Source organism: Dryobates pubescens, chromosome 20 (genome assembly GCF_014839835.1).
Source record: "Dryobates pubescens isolate bDryPub1 chromosome 20, bDryPub1.pri, whole genome shotgun sequence".
NCBI lineage: Eukaryota > Metazoa > Chordata > Aves > Piciformes > Picidae > Dryobates > Dryobates pubescens.
The window spans coordinates 765644-793185 of NC_071631.1; the positions used below are offsets into that span (position 1 = coordinate 765644).

The following is a 27542-nucleotide window of genomic DNA, read 5'->3' on the forward strand; positions in this document are numbered from 1 at the left end:
GCCTCTCACCTGGGTCAGAAAAGCTGCTGGCTCAGGCCCCAGCCAGGGAAGTTCCACAGCTGTGTTGTCTGAAGAGAGCTGCTCAATATTCCCTCCAGGCTGTGCTCTCACCTCCTCTTTCCACACAGGTTCATTCCAGGCAGGCTCAGCTACACCAAGCTGGGTTCCAGGACTTCTCCTCCTTTGAGCTCTCAGCAGAGACCTGCAGGGCCAAGTCTTAAAGGTCTTGTTGGCTGTTGATCACCTGAAATCCCCCCAGGCACCTTCCCCTGTAAAGATTTCCTTCTGTGTGAAAGGTAAAGACGTTTGGAGTCCCTTTTCCACTCAACAGAGGGAAGCTGTCTGTCTTTGTCTCAAGCTGAATAACCTCAAGCTCCTGTGAGAGCACATCCTCTGCTCTTCCCCAAGACACCTGCTGGCTCCCCAGGACAGGCATTAGAGCCCAGCCTCAGCCAGGCCCAACTTTCACCTCAAGCAATGCAATTTCAGCTCAGATGCCAGCAGCTGGTCCCAACTTCAATGCTGCCAGGACAAAACCAGAGAGGGACTGAGGGAGCCCACCTGAGCCCTTCCAAACACTGACAGTTCTCACACAGAGAAAGATCAACAAATCCATGTTTATTGAGCACTGGAATTAAAAAAGTAACAGCACTTGGTTGATTTGGAACTAAAAACCAAGACTTTGTTTTACTTATGGAAGGATCACTCACAACAACTCAGATAAAAGCACCCCAGGGAGCAAGGTGTAGCCCTTCTTGCTCACTCTCTCCTCCAAAGCCACAGAGGTCTCTCAAACCGCAGCTGCACCAAACCCAAGGGCCATGTGGTGGCAGAGCCCAGAGAGGCAGAAGGGTTTGATGCTCCAAGTATCAGCTCCCAGGCATCAGGCTTTGACCCTCCAGGTATCAGCCCACGGCCAGGCAGAGTCTGCAGCCACCATGAGCTGCTCTCCCTGTGCCCTCAGAGCTCTACACCTGGCTGTCCTACATGGCTTGGAGCTGAGCCTGGGTGGCCTCACAGCAGCACCGTTACAGGGAGGATCAAGCCAAGGTTGTGATGCTTTTCCTGACTGACATTTGCAAGCCTGTACAATTTGACACAGACAAGCCAGACCCCCCCAGGCAGGGTGAAGGTTTGGTGTAAGATCTACCCTGATGGTCCAGGCTGCTGGGAGGTTCACAGTGGTGATCACATCCACCCCCAGACACCCCTGCAGGCCCCACTCTAGAAGGGAAAGAGTCTGAAAAACTCTTGAGGGGTCTGCTTCAGTTCCAGCAGCACCCACAGGGATTGACCCCAGCTCCAGAGTGAAGCTGTTTCGGGTACCTGATGTCTGCAGCCCTCCTCAGTGACACGAGAGCTTCCCTGCAGCTGTAGGAGACATAAGGCAGGATCATGGCACCACTGCAAACGTTGTGCCAAGGGAGAGTGGAAGGCATTTTGTGTGCTGGTGTGTCCCCCTCCTCACATCAGCCAAACATCAGCTCCAGGGAGAAGCTCCAGTGTGCCCTGGGCTCCTCCTCTCAGCAGCACTGGGCACCGGGGCAGTGCTTGGAATAAACACAGGAAAACTGAGACTGCTTCAGCCTCTCACTGCCTGCTCCAGGGATTGAATCCTGCCAGGGCGAGGGGAGGAGAGCAGAGAGCTGCACCTCTCAGAATGGCATTCTCCATTTTACAGTCAATCAGGACTAAACAAGAGGGAAAGGCAACTAAGACAATTTCCCTTCTGTTACAGGACCAGCCCAAAGCAGCAGAAATTCACAAGGGAACCTCTGCCGCCTTCAGCTGCACCCTGGAGCACCTGAGTGCTGTCCCCGTAGCTCTCCTGCTCCTCCCAGGAAGCAGCCACCAGTGACCCAGGGAGCTCCAGCAATTCCCTGCAATTAGAACAGGTCAGAAAGTTCTTTCTAGCACAGTTTGCCTCCAGGTGTTGTTTCCTATTAGCACTAAAATGTCCTGAGAGTTAGGAGCTCCCCTGCACAGCCTGCCCCTGGCAGCTCTCCCGTCGGTCACTGCCTCATGCCACAACCCCTTCTAAGGGAGGTCTTATTGCACCTGAGAGAAGGTGGCACAAGCTGCAGCCCTTGCTGCTGGTGTTTCCATCGCAGGGCCAGAGGAAAAAAAGCTTTGCAGATCTCCCAAGAGGCAGGCAAGAAACCTTAGCTCCTTCCAAGGTGGGGGAACGGCCAGGGTGGCTTCATTCTGCAGCTAGGAGTCAGGTGGTGAGATGAGGTCAGCTGAGGACACCTTTATTGTACAGCTCCAAAAGAAACCCTGAGTTACCAGCTGGAGAGCAGAGGGAAATTAAAACCAGAAAGGATGAGGCTGTTCCACAGCTTCCTGCTGGAGGAAAATGACCCCCCCCCAACCCCAGTAAAAGCAGCAGCCAGAGCCAGGCTGAAGCCTCAGCTCCGCTGAGGAGGTTCCTCTGCCATCCCCTCCTGGGAGCGATGGGGAGGATGGGAGGGCAGAGGGAAGGAATGAGCCAAAGAAGAGTATCTAAGGGGGGGTTGGAAAAGAAGTCCTGGCTGGGCTGGGGGAGGGCAGGAGACAGCAGAAAACAGAGTCTGAAGAGCAGAGCTGGTGCTCCAAACACAAAAGACAAAGAGGGGAGGTGAGGGAAGGGCCTTTGCAGACACCGGAGCTGCTGGCTGGGAGTCTGCAGGGCTGACTTTGGGAAGGGCACCCAAAGGTTCCAGGGAGGAAAAAGCCCAGAGCCTGAACCCCAGATGTTGTGCAGTCTTCCAGCTGTGATGGCATTGGAGAGGATCAGCTCCCAGCAGTGATGCAGCAACAGCAAACGTCTGGCCCTAGGCAGGGGAGGGTGAAGCAGGGCTGCTTTTGAGTGCCACTTGACACCAGTCCCATTCTGGGTCTGATATACACAGCTGAGGGTCTCTAAAAATCAACAATTTACACTTCCTAAAGGTCCTCCAGTGAAACTCTCCCAAAGGTCAGTCCAGGCAGGGAGCAGCCAGGCTTTCAGAAGGCACTTGGCCTTTTGAGAACAGGTCCTCGAGGGAGCTCCTGGGCAGGCATCGATCAACCATCTCCTGCCCTGTCCCCAGGGCTCTGGGCTGTGCTTGCCCCGTGCTGTGGGCTGCAGAGCATCTCAGTGTCACAGTGTGGTGGAAGGAAGCTTCTTCACCCTCCTCTGTGCCAGGATGGAGGACTCGATGGGCTTCAGCTGGGGGCTTGGCTTGGAGCTGTTCAGTGCAGAGTAGGTGGCAGCCATGGCCCCCTGGGAGAGAAGGCAGAAAGTCATTTATAGAACCACAGAATTGTTAGGGTTGGAAAAGACCTCCAAGAGCATCAAGTTCAACCTTCTACCCAACACCTCCATGAACACTAAACCACGTCCCAAAGTGCCATGGCCACAGGGTCCTTGAACACCTCCAGGGACTGTGACCCTCCCTGGGCAGCTGTTCCAATCCCTGACCACTCTTGCAGTAAATTCTTCCTAAGCTCCAACCTAAACCTCCCCTGGCACAGCTTGAGGCCATTTCCTCTTGTCCTGTTGTCAGCTGCTTGGGCAAAGAGGCCAACCCCAGCCTCAATCCAACCTTTCTGTAGCTGTGGAGAGCACTGAGCTCTTCTCCAGGCTAAGATGTAGCAGAGGGAGACTCAGGGCTTTACAAAGCCAGAAGCATCTCTCTCTCTTCTTCAAACCTCCCTCCCATGCTGCTGAAGAACCTCCCCAGGTTTCCTGCCAAAACCTCCCAGCTTGCCTTGTTCTGCCTCCCCTGGCCCCCTCCTCTCTGACCTTCCATCCAGCTTTGCCCACCTGGGCTGCTGCCTTCCACAGAGCCCCTGGCACCTGAGGAACCAGCTGGAGGCCCAGCCCAGGCTTTGTACCTTGACAAGCTGGAGGTCCTGGTGGTTCAGCTGGCTCTGGGGCAAGCTGTCCTTCTGGGTTATCCAGGGGTGCTGCAGGACCTGCTTGGCTGTGAGGCGCTGGTGAGGATCCACGTGGAGCATCTTGGACACCAGATCCTAAGGGCATGGTTTGGGAGGTTAAGCCTTTAAAAGGCTTCATATTTGAAATGCAAAAATCCCAGCTGGCTGCCCCCAAATCAGGATGGAAATTCAAAGGCCAAGTTTGAAGTCCCCAGATATCTCCTTTTGTATCAAATCTGGGCTGGGTGGAACACAGCAGCAAACCCCAGGTGGGCCAAGGAGGAGTTGATGTTCCACACAGATGCTGACAGCCAGAGCTAAAGAGAGCATGAGGAGAGCCACAGAGCTGTGGAGGCTGCAAGAGACCCTTGAGATCATCGAGTCCAACCACTCCCCTGGAGCTTGCAGGCCCAGCACCACTGCTGAGCCCACAGCAGCACACTGCTGGGCTGCCCCAGGGCAGGAGCCCTGCTGCTGCTCTTCTCTCCCTTCTGGCCCTCCCCAGCCTGCTTTGATCTTGCCTCACAGCACCTGGCTGTGCTTGACCCCAGCCCTGCAGGGTCAGGCAGGTGGGGTCCAACCCTGAGGGGTCAGGCAGGTGGGGGTCCAAGCCTGCAGGGTGAGGCAGGTGGGGGTCCAAGCCTGCAGGGTGAGGCAGGTGGGGTCCAAGCCTGCAGGGTGAGGCAGGTGGGGGTCCAACCCTGAGGGGTCAGGCAGGTGGGGGTCCAACCCTGCAGGGTGAGGCAGGTGGGGGTCCAAGCCTGCAGGGTCAGGCAGGTGGGGGTCCAACCCTGCAGGGTGAGGCAGGTGGGGGTCCAAGCCTGCAGGGTGAGGCAGGTGGGGGTCCAAGCCTGCGGGGTCAGGCAGGTGGGGGTCCAAGCCTGCGGGGTGAGGCAGGTGGGGGTCCAAGCCTGCAGGGTGAGGCAGGTGGGGGTCCAACCCTGCGGGGTCAGACAGGTGGGGGTCCAAGCCTGCAGGGTCAGGCAGGTGGGGGTCCAACCCTGAGGGGTCAGGCAGGTGGGGGTCCAAGCCTGCAGGGTGAGGCAGGTGGGGGTCCAAGCCTGCAGGGTCAGGCAGGTGGGGGTCCAAGCCTGCAGGGTGAGGCAGGTGGGGGTCCAAGCCTGCAGGGTGAGGCAGGTGGGGGTCCAAGCCTACCTTGGCCATGTCAGAAATCGTGTCCCAGTTGCCTCCGCTGACGGAGAACCTCCCCCCGCCGATGCGGGTCAGGATCTCTTCTGGAGTGTCGCTGGGGCCATTCGCAAACGGAGTGCAGCTGGGGAGAGAAGGGACAGCCCTGCACTAACTGCCCTGTGACCCAGCCAGGGAGCACCTCCAGCTGGCAGTGACCAAGGAGAGGTCCAGCTGCGCTGGGCCCACGGTGCTCACCCTGCCAGCATGGTGTAGAGGAGCACCCCCAGGCTCCAGATGTCACAGCCCTCGTCGTAGCCTTGGCGTTTCAGCACCTGAGCAGAAGACAAAAAGGAGAGCGTTGGCTTCTCCTTGCTGAGCTCCCTTCAGCTGGTGGAGAGCAGCCTGGCCCCTGGGTGCAAAGCTCCTACACCTCGACTGAACAGCAAAGTCTTGGAGTCAGGCTCAGGACTGCAGTCAGATTTTGGAGGCAGAGGAAGCTGTCAGGCCCAGAGCGACACAGGAGCCATGCTCCAGTGGCAGCTTGCTCCGTGGTGGGCTGGCTCGTTGTCCTTCTTCCACACTAAGACAGCTGAGTGGAAAGTCCTCCCAGCTCTTGTAACTGAGCAGCTCATCAGGAAGGGAAGCTGCCCAGGAAATCCCTGGGGTTTGAAAGTCTCAGCACCCTAAGCAGGGCAGTGCAAGCTGGAGGACTGCACTTAAGGTCCCCGGGTTGGTTGCCACTCCAGGGAGTCTCTGTCAGCACCTCTCCAGCACAGAGCCTGCCAGAGTGAGCTGCGGCTGGGAATGGGGCAGAGAGAGCAGAGGCTGAGGGAGGGACATGGGAGCTGCTGAAGGGTCTCAGGGCAGCTGGGTGCTCACCTCGGGTGCCACAAAGTTTGCTGTGTAGCAGGGGGTCATGAGGAGGCCGTTCTCAGCCCTCAGCTGCTTGGCAAAGCCGAAGTCACAGATGCGAATGCTCTCGGGGTTCCCTGACTCGTCCACGTAGAGGATGTTGCTGGGCTTCAGGTCCCTGTGAACCACCTGTGGAGCAAGGGAAGTGCTGCTCTCATAGCCCAGCAAGAGGAAGGTCTGAAGGTGCAGCAGGACTCTCAAGCCCTGCCCTGGCCCCACGGCTGCCTTGCCAAGAGCGCCACAGCAGCAAGAAGGAAGGGTCCTGCCGGGCAGAGAGGGAGAGGAGTGCAGTGCCAGCTTCCCAGGGAGACAGAGGGAACCACACTCACCCCTTGGGAGTGCAGATACTCCACTGTCTTACAGATGGTGTGCAGCACTGAACTGGCTTCCCTCTCAGAGAAAAACTTCTGTCTGAGGATCTTGTCCAGCAGCTCTCCTCCCCTCATCAGCTCAGTCACCAGGTACACGAACTTCCCATCGTCGTACACCTGACGAGGGAGAGATGGAGAAGGTTAACCCAAAAGGGCCTCCAGAGCCTCCTTCTTGTACTGAGGTTAACCCAAAAGGGCCTCCAGAGCCTCCTTCTTGTACTGAGGTTAACCCAAAAGGGCCTCCAGAGCCTCCTTCTTGTACTGAGGTTAACCCAAAAGGGCCTCCAGAGCCCCCTCCTGCCACCAGGCAGAATTCAGCAGAGCAGAGGTGTTCTGGGGTTGCTTCCTCACCCCAGAGCAATGCACTGAGCAGGGCCATTGGGCTGCCTGTGCTGGGGCTGCATTGTGCCCCCCAGAGCAGTGCTGAGCCCAGGGCAGGGCCAGCCCTGAGCCACACTCACATCTTTCAGGGTGATGATGTTTGGGTGCTGTCCGTACCGCAGCAGGATCTCGATCTCCTCAGAAGGGTCTCTCTTGCTCTTGTCGATGACCTGCAGCAGGGTGGAGGAGCATGAGGAGCATGGCTGGAGAGAGGCCAGCAGAAAGCAAAGCACTGCAGAGTGGGGGCCTGCAGAGAGCCCAGAATCACAGAGCCATAGCATGGCAGGGGTTGGAAGGGACCTCTGGAGACCATTGAGTCCAAAGCAGGATCACCTTGGGCAGGCTGCACAGGAAGCTCTCCACAGCACCCTCACACCAAAGAATTCTTTCCTTGTGTTGAGGTGGAACCTGCTGGGTTCCATTCTGTGCCTGTTGCCCCTCCTGCTGCCACAGGGCACCAGTGAAGAGAGCCTGGCCCCATCCTCTTGCCCCCCACCCTTTCAGATGTCCGCACACATTGGCCAGATGCCCCCAGCTGCTGCCCCTGCTCTCTCCAGCAACCAGCTCTAGAACCCCCTGCTCAGTTCTGTGCCCCAGACCCCCACATTCATAGGACCATAGAACTGCTGAGGTTGGAAGGAACCTTCCAGAGCAAGAGTCCTGACGCTCGGCTACGACGTTTGGAGCGGCCAGGCACAGGGAGGCTGCGCTGCGCTCCTGCTCCCTGAGCCAGAACTCTCATCTGGCTACGTGCACAGCAGCTGCCCCCTGGGGCCCTGTGTGAGCAGGGGAGGAGATTTCATCCCTGGGTGTTGCTCTGGTGCCCGTGGGGGTGGGCAGCAGCCTGGCAGGGGAGCTGAGGGGGCAGAGCCCAGACCTTGACGGCGTACTCCATGTTGGTGGCTTTGTGCACGCAGCGCTTGCAGACCGAGTAGGAGCCAACGCCGATGGCCTCCTTCACCACGTAGCCATCACTGAACTGCACATTCTTGCCATGCAGCTGCTGCAAGGGGAGAGCAGAGAGCTCAGGGGCCTGAGGGGAAGGCTTGCAACACGATGCAACGGCAGCTGAGAGCGAGCCGGCAGGCTGCAGGCTGCTGCGTCCCACAGCTTGAGGGAGGAGAAGGGAAGGAGGCAGATGTAGGTCAGCAGGCTAAGGCTGCCTGCATCCAGTGTGCAGCATTTTGGTGGCACCTGCCAAGCCATGGGCACTCACACAGACCTTCTGCTAGCACAGGTCCACCTGGGGAGAGGACAGCAAACAGAGCTGCCTTGCCCTGGTGACCTTTGCACAGGAGAGTTGATGGAAGTGGAAGAACAACAGGATGTGAGAACTCAAAACAGGACAGCACTGCCTCAGCCTTCCTGCCAGAGCCACAGACTGCTGTGGGTAGCAAGGGACCTTTAAAGGTCATCCACTCCAACCCCCTACAGTCAGCAGGGACATCCCCAACCAGAGCAGGCTGCTCAGAGCCCCAAACCTGACCTGCAATGGTTCCAGCCATGGGGCAGCTCCCACCTCTCTGGGCAGCCTGGGCCAGGCTCTCCCCACTCTGAGTGTCAAACATTTCTCCCTTCCCTCCTCTCTCAGTCTCCTTCTTGGAGTTCAAACCATCCCCCCTTGTCCTGTCCCAACAGGCCTTGCTCAGAAGTCTGTCCCCAGCTTTGTGTTCAGCTCCTTGAAGTGCTGCAAGGCCACCAGGAGGTCCCCCTGGAGCCTTCTCTTCTCCAGGCTGTACAACCCCAACTGTCTCAGCCTGGCCTCACAGCAGAGGGCTTCCAGCCTCCGATCATTAACTCTGCTCCAGGTGGTAGAGAGCTCCCCCAGAGCCACTCTGGAGCATCACTGCAGCTTCAGACAGTGGTTCCTGCATCTCTGCTTCCTACCTGTACCACAGAGTGCAGGGGGGGCTGGGCAGGCTTCACTTTGCCATCCTCCATCAGTCCTGTGGCCACGAAGCTGAAGCCTCGGAAGAGCTGGTGTGCTCCTGCACTGGGGGGGATGCCTGGGGAGTCTGCAGCAGGAGGGCACAGACAGCTTCAGGGGGGCTGCTCCTGTGGCAGCAGAAGCCTTCCCCTTGCTCCCCAGGAGCTGTGGCTTCTCTTTAGGTTATTTGGGACCAGAGCCACACCACACAGCACCGAGCTTCCCCTAGCACCCCTGCGCCTGCAGCTGGCAGCACCAACAGGAGGCCACCCCTGCCCTGCTGGCACTGGCACAGCAGGATGGGGCCATGGGGCCTGGCCCCACTCAGGGAGCTTTGGCTCTGTGTGGCCTCAGACAAACCTTTTGGTGTCCGTGAGGTGAACTCTGTGTCGAAGTAGAAGGTGTCATCCGGCTGCCCCACGGCAGGCTTGAAGGGAGGTTTGATCTCCCTGCGGTACAGCTTCTGCAAGACAAGGACAGCTCCCGAGTGCTCTGGCAGGGCTCTGCTGCCTGCCCAGAAGGATGCCAAGGCAGGAGGAAAGGAACAAGAGGCCAGGAAGGGGTTCCTCAGCCTGAGGGAAGACTTTTTGGCCAGTGGGGATGCTTTTGAGTCACTCTGGGGAGAAAGAGGATGAGAGGACACAGTCCCAGGCTGCACCAGGGGAGGCTGAGGCTAGGCTCCGGCACTCACGTTCCAGTCGATGGTGGAGTAGAAGGGATGGCGTTTGATTTCCTCTGCCCCATCTGGTCCAGAACCTGCAAGATGCACCCATGGGTGTGCTGCACCAGCACACAGCCAGCACTGGCCTGGGAGGGACCTTTACAGCTCACCCAGGCCACCCCCTTTGAGTCAGCAGGGACATCCCCCCGCCGGGGCAGGCTGCTCAAAGCACCACCAAGCCTGACCTTGAATGTCTCCAGGGCTGGGGCCTCCACCACCTCCCTGGGCAACCTGTTCCAGTGTTCCACCACCCTCATAGTAAAGAGCTTCTTGCTAATGTCCACCCTACACCCCCCCTGCTCTGCTTTCAAGCCACTGCTCCTTGCCCTATCTCTCCAAGCCCTTGGAAACTCCCTCCCCAGCTCTCCTGTAGCTCCCTTCAGGTACTGGGAGGCTGCTCTAAGGTCTCCCTGGAGCCTTCTCTTCTCCAGGCTGAACAGCCCCAACTCTCCCACTCTGGATGAGGCCTGGAGCCACCTGGGCTGGTGGGAGGTGTCCCTGATGGGCAGGGGGCTTGGAACTGGATGACCTTTGTGGTCCCTGCCAACCAAACCCATTCTGTGACTCTAGCAATGAACCTGGCTGCAAAGCAGTGAGGCCACGAGCTGAGCACCAGTGTGAGCATGCTGCTGACCCAGGAGGATGGGGAGGCCCCAGCCCAGCACCAGGGGTGGCCAGAAACTGAAGCAAAGGCCAAGGCCTCACCTAGTCTGTTGGCTGGGTTGCGCTTGAAGAGGGCTCGCAGGAGGCTCTGCGCCTCGGCGCTCAGGAACTGCGGCATGCCCAGCTTCGCCCTGCAGGAAGTTGTGCAACCAGCTGCAGGGCTGCAGCAGGCAGCCCGCGGGCTGTGGGCAGCACCTCCACCCCCAGCAGCACAATCACCACTCTGGCATTTAATGCTGCACCCTTCCAACCCCCTGCTGGTGCCACCCTGCTGCCTGCCACACGGTGCCCTGCAGTCGCAGGAGGCCCCAGGCTGCAACAACGCTGGGAGCAGCTCAGCAGGGAGGGCAAACTTCTCTTACTTGAGGATGAGAGTCATGGTCTCCTTCCTGTCCTTCCCCTGGAAGGGCAGCGAGCCAGTCAGCATCTCAAACTGGGGGGGAGAGAGAAGAAGGGGAGGTCACATCCGAGCAAGGCACAGATCCCACTGCAGCTGCAGCTGGGAGCTCCGCGGAGCTCCTGAAGTCAGTGAGCGACCACAGCTGCGAGCGGCGCCGCGCAGGGACAGCGCCGCGCAGGGACAGCGCCTCCCAGCCAGCGCCTGCTGCCGCAGCAGCCCCGGGCTGCAGCTGCTGCCAGACGGTGGCACCAGATCTGCACAGACACCAACAGCCCTGAGCTGGGGTGCGCAGAATCCCCCCAGCGCAGCCGGCCCCGCAGCCCCCCGCCCCGGCCCCCGCGTACCATCAGCACGCCGTAGGACCACCAGTCAGCGCTGTGGGAGTGGCCCTGGCGGTTCACCACCTCTGGTGCCATGTACTCCACGGTGCCACAGAAGGAGTAGGCTTTCTTCTCGTGGTCTATGGCCTCCTTGCTCAAGCCGAAATCTACCAGAGAGAAGAGCTGTCGGCAGGCACCAGGGACTCTGAGCAGCAGGCAGGGCTGGGAGGCCACAGAGCAGCTCCCTGTTGCCAGCACCAGCCTGGCTGGGGGACAAGGCTCTGCAGTCCCTTACCTGTGAGCTTGATGTGCCCTTCCTCATCCAAGAGGATGCTGCAGCAGGAAAGGAAAAACGAAGCTGCCACTGCCTGCAGCAGGAGCTGTGAGAGCCAGCACACAGCAGAGGCTGCTTGGGGATGTCCCCAGAGCTCCCCCGGAGGGAGTTACCTGCCCCTGCCCCTGCCCCTGCCCCTGCCCCTGCCCCCAGTGCTTTAGGCTCCCTCAACAAGATGTGGGCAGGACAAAAAGTAGCTCCCTGCCCCCTCAGCTTCACACCGAGGGAGTGACCCCCTCAGGGGACACCACCCCTGGTGCCCCAGGGCTGCAGCTGGTGCCACTGCAGAGGCCCTGCCTGGTGCCACTTCCCTCTGAGGGCTCTCAAGTGGAGCCAAGGATGGCTGCTCAGACCTGTGGTGCCCACACGCTGCTTCCACAGCACTGCTGAGAGCAGGAAGCCCCTGGACTGGCACTGCCCCCTCCCCTCTGCCTGGCCTTGGGGCACCACCCAGCTCTGCCTCTGGGGGCTGCTGAGTGGGGTCCGTGCCCCAGCTGTGCCCCACATACTTCTCTGGTTTGAGGTCCCTGTAGATGATTCCCAGGCTGTGCAAATGGTCGAGCCCCAGAGCCAGCTCTGCCAGGTAGAACTTCACATCCTCCTCAGTGAACATCACCTGCAGGGAGGGAGGGGAAGGGCACAGCAGCTGGGGTCACAATGCTGGCAGCAGGACTGGCTCCAAGGCACCTTCCACGTCCATGCTGCCCCCTCCCTGCTCCTTCACACCCAGGTCTCCCAGGCTTCACTCAGCACCCTGGAGCAGCCACACCAAATCCCAAAGCAGACCTTTAAACCCCTCTGCATTTATGCTCCCCAGGGCTGTGCTCTCAGCTGCCATCACCTGGCACAACTTCTCCTTACCCCTCCCATCCCCTGCCTCACCCCCACACAACCAGGGCAGGGTTCTCACCTGCCTGCACCCTCCACATGGTGCCCAGCAGAGGTGAGACCTGCTGCTGTGCTGCTGCTTTCTGCCAGAGGAAGGCTCCTCAGCCATCCTCTCCTGTCGCCAGCTCTGGGCTGGCAGCAGGTTGGGTTTGTTTCCCCCCTCTCAGGCAGCTCCATCACTGCTCCAGGCAGCTGAGCACAAACTGAGAGGCTCAGGCCCCCAGCAAGCTGCCAGAGCACACCGACCTCCTTGGAAAGGCGAGTGAAGAGGTCACCTCCTCTGAGGAAATCCAGGATGAGGTACAGCTTCCCCTCGGTCTGGAATGCTGAAACACAGCCCAGAGCAGCAGTCACAGCCCTGCTCCAGGGCAGGCTCCCTGCTGCTCCACTAGTCACTGCCAGTCCCCCTGGCTCCAGCTGGGCACAGCCCTGCCTGGGTACTGAGTTACACCAGGTAGGGCTCAGGCTGTGGGGAAAGTGAGGCAGCCTGGCTGGGAGCTCACCAGCAGCACTCTGGCACTGCAGAAACTCCTCCTTGACAGGGGCTTGGCTCCCTTGCAGCCAGGGTTGTCCTGCTGCCAGGGCTCTTTGGAGCCCTGCTGCCAGGGCTCTTTGGTGCCCTGCTGCCAGGGCTGCTTTCCCTCAAGAGCCTCTGGTCACTTCCCAGGGGAGAGGCCATCCTCACCTGCCCCAGAGTCAGAGCATGACTCCTGCCAGACTCTGGCTTGACTCTGCTGTCTCACTTTCTCCAGCTCTACTGTTTTAATCCCAAGGATTTGGTGTTTAAACTCTTCTCCCAGTCCATGCTCCATTGCCCACTCAACAGCCAGGGCAGGCACGGGAGGAAACCTTCCCATGAAGGGATTTGTGCCAAGGGGATTGTGAAGGCTCCAAAGCAGCACAGCCATGGAGGGGTGCAGGCTGATCCAGGCCTCTTCTCCCTTCCAGCTGCCTCCAGAAGCCTGTCAGGCACCAGGACAGGCTCTCAGCATCCTCCCAGCAGCCTGCTGCTGGATGCCTCACGCTCACCTTCCTGCTCATGGCACCTTCCTTCCTTGTGCTTAAAAGCAGCCAGGGCCCCTTTGTGCCTGCAGCCCCCTGCCAGCAGCCCCCAGGCAGCTGCACACTCACCATAGTGGAGTTTCACCACGAAGGGATGGTTGACATCAGCCAGGATGTCCCTTTCTATCTTCGTCCTCACTCGGTCACGCACTGAGGGAAGAGGGAGGCACAGCTCAGGCACAGCACCCTGGTGCCAGCCTTGCCCCCAGCCTTCAGCTCTGCAGTGCCAGGCAGCTTGAGCCAGATCTCTGCCAGCTCCAGCACTGCACCAAGAATCTTCTACAGCTGGAGACAAAAGGAGGCTCTTTGGCTGAGACACTTCCCCTTCCCCCAACCCCCCTGGGGTGGCTGCTGTGACGTTTCCCCTCTGCGCTTCAGGCCACGGAGGTCAAGAGCACCACAGGAGGAGTCTCCTACCTTTCAGAGTTGCCTTCTTGAGCACTTTCATGGCATAGAGGTGGTTGCTGTCTGGTGGGGTTATTTTCCTCACCAAGAAAACCTGAGGCAGAGGAGCAGCACATCAGCCCAGCACAGCCTGGGAGCTGGATGCCACAGCTGGCAGTAACCCCAAGAGCCTCTGGCCACAGGGCTGCTCAGACCTCAGACTCCCCCTGAGGAACCCCACGAGGTGTTCAGGCAGGTGCTGTGTGTAGAGGTCTCTCACCCTCTCTCTGCAGCCCTCCTGCATTCACACTGCACCTTCATCCTCTCCACTCCTCTCCCTCACTCTGCAGTTCCCAGGAGGCTGTGGCTGCTCCTGGGAGCTGTGACTCCAAGCACTGATGCTTGACAGTGCCACAGAGCCTCCTGCTGACCTGCTGCTGTGGAGATCAACCTCCCATTGTGCAGGTCCTGCAGCCCCTTTGGATTTGTACCTCCTTCCCTGACGTCCCATCCCACCTGCTTTTAGCTTCCAAAGGCTCCCCCCTGGCTTTCCTCTGCCCAGGCTGCAGCCCCCAGCCCCGGGCAGCCCCCAGTGCCAGTGCTGGGAAGTGCCAAGAGGCCGATGGAAGTGTGAGCAGATGGTCTGGGAGAGCCCTGGAGTGTCTGCACATGGAAACACATCAGAGCCACAGGCTGCTTCCTGCCCCCTTCACAGCAGGGAAACTGGACCCCAGGCAGGGGCCAAAGCCAGTCCCTGGCACACAGCAACACTCCTGGGAAGGGAGCACCAAGGCTGAGTCCTCCCAGCCCCCAGTTTAGCTGACAGCTTGGCAGAGCCAGCTACAGACCTGCCCTCGCTGACCCCCTCCAGCCCCTCAGCTCTCACAGTCTGCTGGGGAGCAGCAAAATTTGGTTGGGAATTGTCCTTTTTGCCACCAAAACCTTCCAGAGCCCCCAGGGAGAGCTGCACTGACCTTGCCAAAGGAGCCCTGGCCCAGCACCTTCAGGAGCTCAAACTGGGAGGGATCAGCTTTCTCGGAGCCTTCCTTCACGTGGTGTGTGATGTTGATTTCTTTCACAACACCTTCACCCTGAGCAAGAGGGGAGATGGTTAACTGGGCAGATGCTCCTGAGGAAGGGAAAGGGTCAGGGAGCCACAGAATGGCAGGGGCTGGATCATCCAGGCCAACCCCCCTGCCGGGGCAGGGTCACACAGCAGCACATCCAGGTGGGTTTGGAAGCTCTTCAGAGCAGGAGACTCCACAACCTCTCTGGGCAGGAGCTCCAGGGCTCCAGCAGCCTCACACCAAAGTTTCTGCCTCTGTTGAGGTGGAACCTCCTGGGCTCCAGTCTGTGCCCACTGCCCCTTGTCCTAGCACTGGGCACCACTAAAGCCATCCTGGCACCTTCTTCCTGACCCCCACCCCTCAGATATTGATAGACATTGATCATATCCCTTTCAGCCTTCTCCTCTCCAGACTAAGCCCCAGGGCTCTCAGCCTTCCTCCACAGCAGAGCTGTTCTGGTCCCTTCCTCATCCTCACAGCCTCCTTTGGGCTCCCAGCAGCAGGTTTCTGTCTCTGCTGGCTTGGGGAGCCCAGAACTGGACACAGCCTTCCAGGTGTGGTCTCAGCAGGGCAGAGCAGAGGGGGAGGAGAACCTCCCTAGACTCACAGGAACCACACAAGTTGGTGCTTGCCACAGGCTACCTCCTGCCTCCAACACCTGCAGTAAGCCAGTGGCCAGTGGGCTGGCAGGGGGCAGCCCTGGCTGGCATCCTGTGCCCTCCTCCTCCTCACACCACAGCTGCTGCATTCCTTTGAACTGCATTTCAGAAGAGCTCTTGGGCAGCACCTTCCTTTTGCAGGCCCTGGTAGCAAAGCCAGGAGTGTTTATGCCACTGAACACAACTCCCCCAGCACCAGAACTCAGCACTGTTGGCAAAACAGGGCCAGGGCTGGCACCCATCAGACGTGTTGGAGCCCATCTGCTCTGCAATCTGAGCAGCAGAAGCCTCAGTGCATCCTCAGCACATACAGATGATGCTTCAACAGACTTGAGCCTTCAAGAAGATTGAGGGGAAGCCAAGGTCCCTGGCACATGCTTTGTTTAAAACACTTTGCTGTCATTGAAAAACAAAATAAAGAAGGGGGGGAAAGGAGAGGGGGAAAAAAAGAAGAGATTCAATCAGCAGTGTCTGGCAGAAACTCAGCAGCAGAGCCAGGCCAGCACCAGGAGCTGCCCAGCCCTGGGGACACCTCCTGTCCCCCAGCAACCCTTCTCCTTCCCTCTGGAGCACAACAATCATGGAATCATTTGGGCTGGCAAAGCCCTTTGAGGCATCCACCTCAGCTGCTCTCTGGCCCTAGGGCAGATGTGGCCACCAGAGCCTGGCAGAAAGCTGCAGCTGCTCCTTGGCTTTGCAGAGCTGGGGGACAAAAGTGACTCTTTGTTTCCTGCAGCTGCTCAGCTCCTTGCTTTGGAACCCACCTAAGCAAAGCAGCTTTGAAAAACAACAGGAACCAAGCCCCAGGCTGAGCCTCTCCTCTGCACCCTCCCAGCCCCTCCTGGGGCAGCGTGGCCAAGCACCACGGATGTGGTTGCTACCTGCACCCAGCACCCTTCCCTGCCTGCTCTCAAGCCTGGCTCCTCTCTGCCTTAGGAAGTGGCTTTGCTTCCATGGGGGCAGCTTTGCCCTCTCCAGGCCCTGCATTACCAGGTGCCAAGCCCTAGCAGAGAAGCTTCACACTCTCCACAGTGCAGCCTGAGCAGGGGCAGAGCGCAGGAGCTCCCCTGGGCTGTGCTGCTCTCCGTGATCACAGACAAGAAAGACCTCAGATTCCCTGGGACAAGAACTTTTCATGCTCCAGGAGATCTCCCAGCTCAAACCAGCCACCTCACACCTCTGCTTTGGCAGCAGCAGAGAGGTTGTTGTTGACAGCTGGCTGAGAACAGCTCTGGGATGCCACTTGGCATGGTGCTGACACCAGGCTGCCTCCCAAGGGCTCAGCCTGTAACTTGCAATTCAACTATCAGGGCTCTGGGGACCTGGAGCTGCTGGAGCCTGTTCAGCAGCACAGCAGAACCAAACCACCTGTGTCCCACCGAGCTGCAGCACCAGCAGGCAGCGAGGGAAGCTTCTGCCAGGGGCACTGTCCCACAGACTGCCTCGGAAGGCAGAAAGAGCAAAGCGAAGCAGGCTGCTCCAGACAGCCACCTGAAGCAGCAGCCCAGCTGGGAGAGCACCCAGGGGGTGCCAGGAGAAGCCAAGCAGGCAAGGATGGTACTGACCGTGCTGGAGAGCTGGCTGGGGGCTGGCAGCTGCAGCCTGCAGGGCTTGGCTCGGTGCTTCCTCTGCAGCCAGAGCAGGAGCAGGGCACAGACGCGAGGCAGCCTGGGGCCCCTCTCCATCCTCCCATCCCGAGCGGCATCCCCCAGCCCCAGGAACCACCACCCCCGCCGGCTCCTGGGGAAGCAGAGCCGGGGGCTGGGGCTCAGGCAGGCTCCTGTGGGCAGCCCAGGGCCGAGGGTGGTGGCAGGAGCAGATGCAGGTGTTTGGAGCCCTGCTGGCAGATGCGCAGTGGGGACCGAGCGGCGCAGTCACGCGGAGCCAGCCCCAGCACCTCCCCGGCACCGAGCTGTGGTTGGGGCTCCGGGGTTGGGGCTCTGAGGTTGGGGCTCTGGGGTTGGCTCTGGGCCTGGGGTTCCTTTTTCTTTTATTTACATTTTTCATCTTGGTTTAAAAGGAAAACACTAATCTTGCTCATGTCCATGGCTCAGCCAAGGTCACAGAGCCCCAGGGCTCGGGGCTCACCCAGGCCAGCCCCTCTGCGGCCGGCAGGGACACCCCCGACTTGCTCAGAGCCCCAGACACCCTGAGCTGGGATGGTGCCAGGGGTGCTGACACAGGACATCCCTCTCCTGCCAGGCTGTGAGCTCTGGGGGCATTTCCACAGCAGGAGGATATTCTCAGAAGCCATTTAAAAAAGGAAGAGAAGAGCCTCTGGAAGCCCCCAGCCATCGGCAGCCTCCCACCGTGTCCCTGTGCTGCTGCCCAGGCTGCCCCAGCAAGCTGACAGCAGCAGAAAGCCACAGGAGAGACAGAAATGACAGCACAGAGGGGGTTTGGTGTGGGGAGGAAGGAGGAGGAGGATGAAGTCAAGTCCAGGATGTCATGTGAGCAAGTGAGTAAGAGCTGCCTGCTCCCTGTGGCAGCAGCCCCAGGGAGCTCAGCCAGGCTGGCAGGGAAGGCTTTGGGCTGTGCAGGGGTCCCTGGGAGCTCTGTGTGGGACCAGCCCCCATGGGGCAAGCTGCAGACTCAAGGCTCCCTGGGCTGCACCTCTGCAGCATCTCTTACCTTGTCTGCTGGCTCCACCAGGTCCTTCTCTATCCAAGGGATGTCTGACTTTGCCTGTGGGACACAAAGGAGCATCAGCACCCAGGGGCTGCCACGTCCTGCTCCAGGCTCCCCAGCTTGTTTGGCAAGAGCAGGAGAGCTGCTGGCAGCCACTGCTGCTGTCACACCTGACTCTGCTCCTTGGGATGTGATTCTGAGCCCTGCTGGGGGCTCCAGGAGAGCCACTGGAGCCATCTCCTCTGAAAAGGCTTTGGTAAACTGCTGGCTGGTGGAGAAGGCCACAGTGCCAGCACTGGGCTCCAGGTGCTCCCCAAGGAACACTGATACTAAGGAGAGGTAATTAATCTCTGGCTGGTTGATTAATGCCTAGATCAGATTTCACTCAGCTACACCCAGAGCATCTCTTCTGGTGGTGAAGTCCTGGGCCTGCAGGGACGCTTGGCACCGCCATGGCAAGGAGATGGATTCTCTCCAGGGCATGCTCAGAGCTTCTACAGCAACCAGGAGGAACAGACTCAAGCACCAAAGCTCACCACATCCCCCGAGGGCAGGGCAGGGCCAGCCCAGCTGCTCTGACAAGTCCCCAGGCAGCCTGAGAAGTGTCAGTTTGTGCTGCCTCTGGGGCCAGATGCCAGCTGTGAACCCTTCAAGGCAGAGATGCAGAAGCACTGAAAGGCAGCTTGAAACAAATCCTTGCTTCTCAGCTAGGACAGAGCTCTGCTGCCCCAGGAGCTCAGACTTCAAGGGAAGAAGTGAAGTTTAGGCCAGGTCAGCCCCCAAGCCTGCTGCAGACAGATCTGCTCCCACATCTGTCAGAGTTTGCACAGAACAATCTCCACCCACCCCCAAAATCAAATCAGAGTTGAACAGTTCCCTCCAAGGGGTCCAAGGCTCGCTGTGGATGAGATAAAACTCTTCTGGGTGCAGCCAGAAGGGACCTGAGAGAGACTCAAGCTGTGACTTGGCCCTTCCCAAGCAGTCCATTCCCATGGATGCCTCTAGCTCTGGCAGGGCTCTTGGGCACCAGGCTCAGCGTGGGGCAGAGTGAGCTGAGAGCAGGACAGGAGGTAGGAGAGGAGAGAGAAGGACAAACAAACCCAGAGGGAAGGGAGGAGCTGTGTGAAGCTCAGAGTGAAGAATGAATTGATCCTCAGCTCCAGAAGGACTAAATCAGAGCAGAGGGAGCCTCTGCTGTCCCCTCGTCCCCTCCATGGCTCTGCCCTTGCTGCTGGAGCAGCCAAGACCTCTCTGGGGCTGGCAGAAGGTGGGAAGCAGATGCCAGGGGCAGCCAGCTGGCACCTCTACCACAGCCACACCTGAGCCCCTCAGCAGTGCCCCCTGAGCAGGGCATACACCCAGGTGGAGCAACCAGCTCCTGCTGGGCTCCTCCACTGCTCCCAGCAGCCACCAAGCCCTGCCTGGGATTTGTGTCCCTCCAGCAGGGACCCCTCTGGGGCACACTGCCCTGGGAGCTGCCAGCCACCTTCTGACACCCACAGCCTCCTGGTGGGCATTTTCCACAGACTCCTGCACCACTGGGAGCTGTTTCCTGCTCCTGGAAAAGCAAAGGAGCCCTCCCCAGCCAGCAGCCAGCGCTGAGCTCAGGAGGTTGCCTCAAGTCAGAGGAGACAGCTGCTGAACTTCCCCCCTGCCGCCTTCGAGCCGCAGGGCAGGCTGAGCCACCCCACAGCGGGGGCTGGGGGCATGCACATGGGGTGGGTTTTCCCCCACCAAACTCAAGTGACAAATCCTCTTCCCTCCTCCCCCCCTCGCAGGAAGGCTCTCAGGAGGCAGAAGCCAAGAGCCAGGTTTGTTTTCGCTGCCGCTCTGTCACTTTGCTGGTGGAGGCAGGAGACAGCCACAGCTAAACGCGGGAGAGACACCGGGGGGGGAAGGAGAGGCTTGCAAGAGCTAGAAGCAGATTACACAGATTACACTTTTGGCATTTCCCTTCCTAGTCATCAACAACTAACCAGAAGCTGTTTTAATTTCTGTTGCCTCAACACATGCTCTGCTCCCCAAACACTCCCAAAGCCTGGCAGCACCTAGGAGAGACACTTGGGAGGGAGCAGGGGAGCCATCAGCAAAGCCTTTGCCAGAGGAGAAGCTGCTAATGCAGAGGGGAGCAGGGCTGGCTCCCGAGGCGCAGGAGATGCAGCAACAGCCCAGGAGCTGCGGAGCAGAGAGCAGAGCCCTGCAGCAGGGCAGGCTCGGAGCAGCCTCACACTTGCCTCCTGGATCCTTGGCTTGCTGCGGAACAGGAGCCTCAGCATCTCCAGAGCCTTCAGGCTGCTACTCTCCCATCCTCCGGCAAGCTGGCCTCGGACTCTCCAGCAGCCTGCAGCCCCCCGAGCAGCTCAGCAGCCTGCAGCCCCCCCGAGCGGCTCAGCAGCCTGCAGCCCCCCAGAGCGGCTCAGCAGCCCCCAGAGCAGCTCAGCAGCCTGCAGCCCCCCCAGAGCCGCTCAGCAGCCTGCAGCCCCCCAGAGCCGCTCAGCAGCCTGCAGCCCCCCAGAGCCGCTCAGCAGCCTGCAGCCCCCCCGAGCGGCTCAGCAGCCTGCAGCCCCCCAGAGCGGCTCAGCAGCCTGCAGCCCCCCGAGCGGCTCAGCAGCCTGCAGCCCCCCGAGCGGCTCAGCAGCCTGCAGCCCCCCGAGCGGCTCAGCAGCCTGCAGCCCCCCAGAGCGGCTCAGCAGCCTGCAGCCCCCAGAGCAGCTCAGCAGCCTGCAGCCCCCCCAGAGCCGCTCAGCAGCCTGCAGCCCCCCAGAGCCGCTCAGCAGCCTGCAGCCCCCCCGAGCGGCTCAGCAGCCTGCAGCCCCCCCGAGCGGCTCAGCAGCCTGCAGCCCCCCAGAGCGGCTCAGCAGCCTGCAGCCCCCCGAGCGGCTCAGCAGCCTGCAGCCCCCCAGAGCGGCTCAGCAGCCTGCAGCCCCCCAGAGCGGCTCAGCAGCCTGCAGCCCCCCAGAGCGGCTCAGCAGCCCCCAGAGCAGCTCAGCAGCACCCCCGAGCCGCTCAGCAGCCTGCAGCCCTAGAGCAGCTCAGCAGCCCCCGAGCCGCTCAGCAGCCCCAGAGCAGCTCAGCAGCCTGCAGCCCCAGAGCAGCTCAGCAGCCCCAGAGCAGCTCAGCAGCCCCAGAGCAGCTCAGCAGCCCCAGAGCAGCTCAGCAGCCTGCAGCCCCCGAGCAGCTCAGCAGCCTGGGTGCTGCAGCTCCCTCGCTGGGATGTATTTCGGGAGCTGCAGCCGAGAGGAAGCGGCGGTTTGGTGTGGGGCAATCGCATTGTGTGGCCATGGCTGCACGGCACCAGCAGCCAAACAGGAACACTGGGTGGCTTTAGGGGGGCTTAGGCAGGGCTCTCTCCATCAGCAAAGCTCAGCAGGAGAGGTCTGGGGGGGATGAGTGCAGTCCCCCACGTCAGGGCACAGCGAGAGCAATCGCAGGCACTCGGTGAGGCAGCGGCAGGCAGCCAGGAGCCTGGGCTGCTCCTCCCCTGGGCTCTGCTCTCCCTGCTCTGGGCAGCACAGATGCTGGCCCCACGCAAGTGCTCTCCTTGCAGGATCAGCTGAAGCCCCAGGGAAGGGGCTAGGAGGAGGCAGATCTCCATCCTTCCCTCCTGGATTGCTCAGCTGCTGTGTCAGGTCTCTGGGATGCTGCTGCGAGAGCTCTGGACACAGCGGGGGCACAATCCTGCCCTGCTCTGCACCCTGCTCCTGCACATCCACATGGTGGGCAGGAGATGGGAAGTGGCCAAGCCAGGCAGTGCAGGAGTGGAGCTCAGAAGGGCTCCAGCCTGCTGTTCTCTCCCAGTTTCGGCAGGGAGCAGAGGGAGCCCCAGGCTCCCAGTTCCCAGCAGAGGCCACCTGCACCTCAGCTATGCAAACCAGATGCCAGAGGTGGTTTCCAAAGTCACCCAGGGGCACTGCAAGGTCCTTTGCTACCTCACAGAACCCCTTTAGCCACCTCCTTTAGGGATGGCTCAGCAGAGGTCTCAGCTGCCGGCCAGGAAGCTCTGGATGAAGACCTCTGATGAAGTCCAACCCCACTGGTGCAGGCTGCTCCTGGGGGGCAGCCTCAGGGAGGTGGGAGCTGAACTCCTCAACTTCTGCACCAAGTTTTAAGCAACTACTCCAGGGCAAGAACTTCCCTGCAGGGCACCAACTCCTGCTGTGGAGGGAGCCTGGAGTGAAGGGGAGCAGGGGAAGCTGCAGCCTTGCAGAGGAAGGGCAGGGAGGCAGAGGCTGCTCTGCCTGGAGCTGCTTCTGGTTTTTTCAAGTGGTGGTTCTCAAAAAGGGGAAGAAACCCAGCAAAGAAACCTCCCCAGCCACTGCCTGCCCTCCTGCCAAGGCCTTATTTGGGCAAGGCTGACAGTTGGCCTCATTTGCAGCCCAAGAACGGACCACAGAGCCACCTCCTTGTGCCTGAAATGGGCTGGGCTGGAGGGGCTCTCAAAGCCCATCCAGTTCCAACCCCCTGCCACGGGCAGGGACACCTGCACCAGCCCAGGCTGCTCAGACCTCATCCAAGCTGGCCTTGAACAGCTCCAGGGAGGGGGTGGGCACTGGTGGGTCACCCTCAGTGCTCCTGGCAGCCCCCAAGACTTGGTGCCAGCCTGGGAAATCCTGGGGGACACCTGGCCTTGAGCAGCATCCTGAGCAGAGACCCCAGCAGAGCTGTGTCTGCAGGGACCCAGCAGCCAGCACAGGGCAAGGGCTGGAGCTGAGCCGAGGGCTGGGATGGAGGGAAGGGAGCTGCACCTCGGGGCAGAGCCATTTGCACCCCAGAGGAAGTGCTGCCCACAGCAACCAGCTGCTTGGAGCAGCAGCTGCAGGTCTGAGCCTGCTCTGTGGCCACCCCCTGAGTTCCAGGAAGGGGAGGCAGGTGATGCTGCCCACCCCCACAGGAAACCTGCCCCCTCAGCAGCACCCCTGGGGGACTTCACAGCTGCTCTGGCACCTCCTGGAAGCGTCACCCAGTGCCTGTGACGTGGCTTGGGCACCACCTCAGCCTCCTCCAGCACCAGCCCAAGCATCCCTGACCCATTCCCCACATGGCTTAAAACAAATGCCTTGGACTCCTGGAAGCACTCTGCCACCTCAGGGTGCTTCCTCCCCACTCCAAAGCAGCCAAATGCTCAAAGCAGAATTCATTTGGTGGCCTTGGAAAGGATTTTGCTGCCACTCTGGGCAGTGATGCTGGCTCCCTGCAGCGGGGGGGGCACAAGGAAATGCCTGCAAAAGGAAAACTCGGCCCCAGCCAGCGTGGGTTTGCCCTCCCTGGGGCTCAGATGGAGCAGTTCCACCCTTCTCTCTTTCCTCACCAGCAAGGTCACTTCTGTAGGGCAGAAGGTGACCTCCACCAGCTCCTGTGGTGCTGGATGGAGCTGCCTCGGGCAGGAGGCTGCACGGTCCTGGGGGCACCAGTAAGACCTCAGCAGAATCAGTCTTCCAGCAGGGCCTGGTGGGACAGTGGTGCCAGGGGCCAGGCTCTGCCAGCCCAAGGGGGCTGAGCCCCCAGAGCTCCCTGCCAGGCTGGCTGCCAGGGCACTGCTGCCCTCGAGCAGGCTCCAGCAGATGGCACTCAGAGCATCTTGAGTGTCCCAAGCGGTGCGGTCCCGACCCTGGGGGCCGAGAGCCAGCAGGTCCCATCCCATAAACACCCAAAGCACACCCTCCTCACTGGGGACAGTCAGCAGCCCGGGGGGGCCAGGAACAGATCAAGGGATGAGAAACTTTCCCAAGGAGAGCCTAAGGCTGCAGGAGGCAGAAGGTGACCTCACCGAGATGGCAAAGCAAATCCCCTGCCCCAATCAGCCCTGCTGAGCTCTTGCTCCCTGACTCAGCTGCCCAGGAGCCCCAAAACCTCTGCTTGGTGGCAGAGCCTGGGGTCCCTTTGGCATGCAGGGAGCAGAGAGGCTCAGGCACAGGCATCCCCCCTGCACTCCCTGCTCCTGGCTCTCTCCAAGGGCACTTTGGCAACAGATCCTCAGAGTTTCTCAAAAGGCAATAAAGCAGAAGAGCAATCAGCTCTCTCCTCCCTTTCCAGGCACTGCAGGCTGCAGCTGGCCAGGATCAGCTGACAGTGAGCAATTGGGCTCAGGATGCAAGCTCGGGCAGAAGCTGCTCCCAAGCCCCACCGAGAGAGAGAGCTGTGCTGGGCAGCTGTGGGAGCAGCACCCTGGGCCAGCAGCACTTTGCACCCCGTGAAAGAGGCCAGGGAAACAGCCTCAGCTGCCAGGAGAGAGGGAACCACTTCATGCTGCAGCCTCTACACAACGAATTAGCCTCCAGTAGAGAGTGCAAAGCACACAGCCCCCTCCCCCCCTCCCCTTTCTGCAGCCCTACCATTTCCCAGCAAGGAGGAAAGGTCTCACTCAGCAAACTCAGATCCACTCCCGCTCTGGTGGTGCTAAAGACCCAACCAGGAGACCTGTCCCAGGCTGCTCTGAAGGAGGAACCCTGCTCTGAGGAGCCAACCTCCCAGCACCACCCTCAGCCAGGCACCAAGCAGTTGTGCTGCTTTCTGCAGAGCAGAGAAAGCCTCAGGCTGGAGCCCAAGGCAGAGGGAGAGCCAAGAGTTGTTTGCTGTCCCTGGAGTTACCGTGGGCTGTGGAAACAATTCCCTGTCTCAGGAGGCAGAATTCCATACTCCTCCCACAGCACACACAGGCTGCTGGAGGATGCTGTGCTGCAGGACACACAGAGACTCAGCTCAGCACTTGCAGAAGCCTTTGCCCAGTACCTGCCAGGTTTGGCATGGGCAAGCTGGGAGAAGCCAGCCCTGCCCCAGCCCCTGGGGGATGCTCTGAAGTGCTTGTCACATCTTCCCAGGGGCTCTGAACCACAGCAGTGCTTAAAGACCTCCAGGATCTCCCAGTCCAGCCCTTGGCCCAGCACTGCCAGGGCCCTCAGCACCACAGCTTTGATCCCCTCCAGGGATGGGGACTGCCCTGGGCAGCCTGGGCCAGGGCTTAACCTCTCTTTCCCTGAGGAAATTGTTCCTCCTGTCCAACCTAAACCTCCCCTGGGGCAACTTGAGGCCATTTCCTCTCATGCTGTTGTTTGTTACCTGGGAGAAGCAGCTAACCCCCAGCTGGCTCCAGCCTCCTCAGGGAGCTGCAGAGAGCAGCGAGGTCTCCCTCAGCCTCCTCCAGGCTGAACACCCTCAGCCCCCTCAGCTGCTCCTCCCCAGACCCTTGCTCAGCTTCATTGCCCTTCTCTGGCCCTGCTCCAGCCCTCCATGTCCTTGGAGTAAGAGACCCAGCACAGACCACAGCATTCCAGGGGTGGCCTCAGCAGTGCCCAGCACAGGAGGACAATCCCTGCCCTGCTGCCCACACCATGGCTGAGCCAAGGCCACCTGGGCACACACTGACTCATCTTCAGCTGCCCCCAGGGCCCTTCCCCAAGAGCACCCCATGGGCACTGCAGCCACACTGACCACTGGCACTCAGGTTTTGTCCTGCTCCCCCAAGACACAAAAGTGCCTTTTTTAAGGAGCTTTTTTCCCCCCTCTCCTGGCTTTGTCCATGCAGAGACCCCAGGGCTCCCCTCCTGGTGTTGCTTTGGGGGTGACCTCCAAAGACCACCACAGGACCCAGTCCTGGTGCTCATTGCTCGTCCTGAGGTGGTGCAGAGCCTCCTCCCCTCCCTGTAAGTCAGCTCTGCTGGGGAGCAGATCGATTCCCCCACATCCCAGAGTGCCCCCGGGAGCACAGCAGGATTGCATCCCAGGCCCTGCACAGCTCCCAGAGCCACGTCAGGAGCTCTGCCAAGCCCAAGGCTCCGAGTCCAAAGGAGGGCTAAAGGCTCTGCCTCGCCCAAGGGCTGCAGGCTCCGGGGCCGGCAGGGGAAGGAGCTGGAGCTGGAGCTGCCCTAGGGAAATCCTTCCTGCCCCGGAGCTGGGAGGAGCTCAGCTGAGCCTCTTCCTGCCCAGCCCAGGAGAAGAGTCCAGCAGAGAGCTGTGCCCCCAGGAGTCCTCAGAGGAGAGCTGGCACTGCCCTCCCTGCACGGCCCCCAGCCTGCCCCAGCTGCTGGCAGGCAGCACAGGGCAGCCTCGGGGGCAGAGGTGACTGCAGCCCCACCCGGAGCTACGGAAGGAATTGAGTGCCTGTGTCAAACCCAGGCTCCAGCTTCCAAACAAAGCTGAGGCTTGCAAAGCTGCAGAGGCTGCCTGTGTGTGCAGGGAGAGCCCCAGAGCAGCATCTGAGGCAGCTGTGCAGACAGTGACCCTCCCCCAGCCCCAGCCAAGGGCACTCACAGCTCCCAGTTGCTGTGCTGGGATGCTCCAGAGCCCCAGGTCCACTCCTGAGCCCTTCAAACATCGATCGTGAATAAATTCTTTGGTTTGAGCTCTCTGAGGTCCTCTTCAGTGAGCTCTGCTGGGGACCTGGGGGACAGAGGTCTCCCCCAGCACAGCACACAGAAGAAGATTCTTTGTCTTAGACCTCCCAATGAAGGAGGCCTCCTGGAGGCAGAGCTTGAGGCAGCTTCTGTCAACCCATGAAGGGGATGGGAATGGAGGAGCTGAAAGCAGAACAGGTTTGCTGGGCCAGGGTGGCAGGAGTGGAGCTCTGCAGACTTGGCTGCACTCCTCCCGGGCCAGCCCTGTAAGCTGACCTCTCTTCAATTATTCCTTGGAGCCTGCAGCTCAGCACAGCCTCAGCTCCTCACACACAGACACTGGGAGGCTTTCTGAAGAGCTCAGGAGCTTTGCTGTCCACCATAGCCCAACCTTGCTGAGGATGAGGAGCAAATGCCCAGGCAGGAGCAGGCCAGGCAGCTGTCAGGCACTGCCTCAACACCAGACCCTCCTGACCACCCCAGCTGCCACAACAGAGCAGCCAGCAGCCACTGAAACCAAGGGCTCCAACCCAAGGGCTCCACCACTGACAGGAGGAGTGGGCAGAGGAGCAGCCCAGTCCTGGGCAGGCAGTTTCCATGCCATGCCCAAGATGTTCTTCTCCCACCACCAGGCAGTCCTGCAGAGCCCTGGGGGGCCAGGCTGGCTGCCCCTCTTCTGCTGCTTCCAGCCCCTTGGCCAAGAGTGCTGCAGCCAGTGTGGTCCCCCAGTGCCTGCTGTGTTTGCACAGCTGCTGCCAGCTTCTGCAAGAGCTGGGAAGCCATCAGAGATGGCAGAGGAGGGGTTTGCTGAGCTGCCTGCTCCCCTGTCCCACAGCTTCCCAGTTCCTGGAGAGCCCAGCAGCAGCTGTGCAAACACAGCAGGCCTGCTCCAGAGCACAGCAATTCACTTGTTTGTTTTCAAACCCTTCATGTTAAGAGGCTTTGCTTAGAGCCAAGTCCAGTACTGGTGAGGACCACACCACTGGATGTGTCTCCTGCCCTGCACTCAGCCTGGAGCTGCAGCTCACCTGCAGTGCTGGCAGCATGCAGCCTGCACAGCCTTTCCCTGGCTGGCCACACAGGACTTGCCCTTTGGTGGCCAGCAAGCCTTGGGTGCCTCTCTTCTCTGTGAAGAGAAGGTGCTTGGAGTGTTGCCTCTGACCAGCCACTCAGTGGTGCAGCTCCAGAGGAGACAGCACAAGGGTCAGTGGAGCTCTGATGCACAGCTCAAAGCCTGGGTGAAGGCGATGTGGAAAGGGCTGTGGCTGCAGCTGCAGGTTGTCACCCCCAGAGCTGACACAGAACAACCCAAGCCAGCCTTCAGGCTGCTGGAGTGAGTATTTCTCTGGCCAGAAGTGCCCAGGACCAGGGCTCCTGCCTGTAGCTTCCCTTGCTGAAGCTGCTGCAGGACAGCAGGACCCTTCTGCAAGCTCTGCCTGCTCAGGACACAAGGACAGATCAGCA

At 60.3% G+C, this 27542-nt stretch overlaps 1 protein-coding gene across 1 annotated transcript in view; it reads right to left on the reverse strand.

The window, feature by feature from the left end:
* Positions 1-2369: 2369 nt before the first annotated feature.
* Positions 2370-27542, reverse strand: part of RPS6KA1 (ribosomal protein S6 kinase A1) — a 35739-nt gene continuing 10566 nt past the window's right edge. Inside the window, exons 3-23 of the mRNA XM_054170862.1 lie at positions 17752-17805; positions 14369-14485; positions 13428-13509; positions 13080-13160; positions 12195-12274; positions 11570-11676; positions 11022-11059; positions 10751-10893; positions 10369-10439; positions 10049-10137; positions 9314-9378; positions 8983-9085; positions 8583-8710; positions 7573-7698; positions 6776-6865; positions 6273-6431; positions 5911-6072; positions 5287-5363; positions 5056-5173; positions 3859-3996; positions 2370-3244 (exon numbers count right to left, since the gene is read on the reverse strand). Coding sequence (XP_054026837.1) covers positions 3122-3244; positions 3859-3996; positions 5056-5173; positions 5287-5363; positions 5911-6072; positions 6273-6431; positions 6776-6865; positions 7573-7698; positions 8583-8710; positions 8983-9085; positions 9314-9378; positions 10049-10137; positions 10369-10439; positions 10751-10893; positions 11022-11059; positions 11570-11676; positions 12195-12274; positions 13080-13160; positions 13428-13509; positions 14369-14485; positions 17752-17805 — 2151 coding nt within the window. The 3' untranslated portion in view covers positions 2370-3121. The remainder of the gene's footprint in view (positions 3245-3858; positions 3997-5055; positions 5174-5286; positions 5364-5910; positions 6073-6272; positions 6432-6775; positions 6866-7572; positions 7699-8582; positions 8711-8982; positions 9086-9313; positions 9379-10048; positions 10138-10368; positions 10440-10750; positions 10894-11021; positions 11060-11569; positions 11677-12194; positions 12275-13079; positions 13161-13427; positions 13510-14368; positions 14486-17751; positions 17806-27542) is intronic.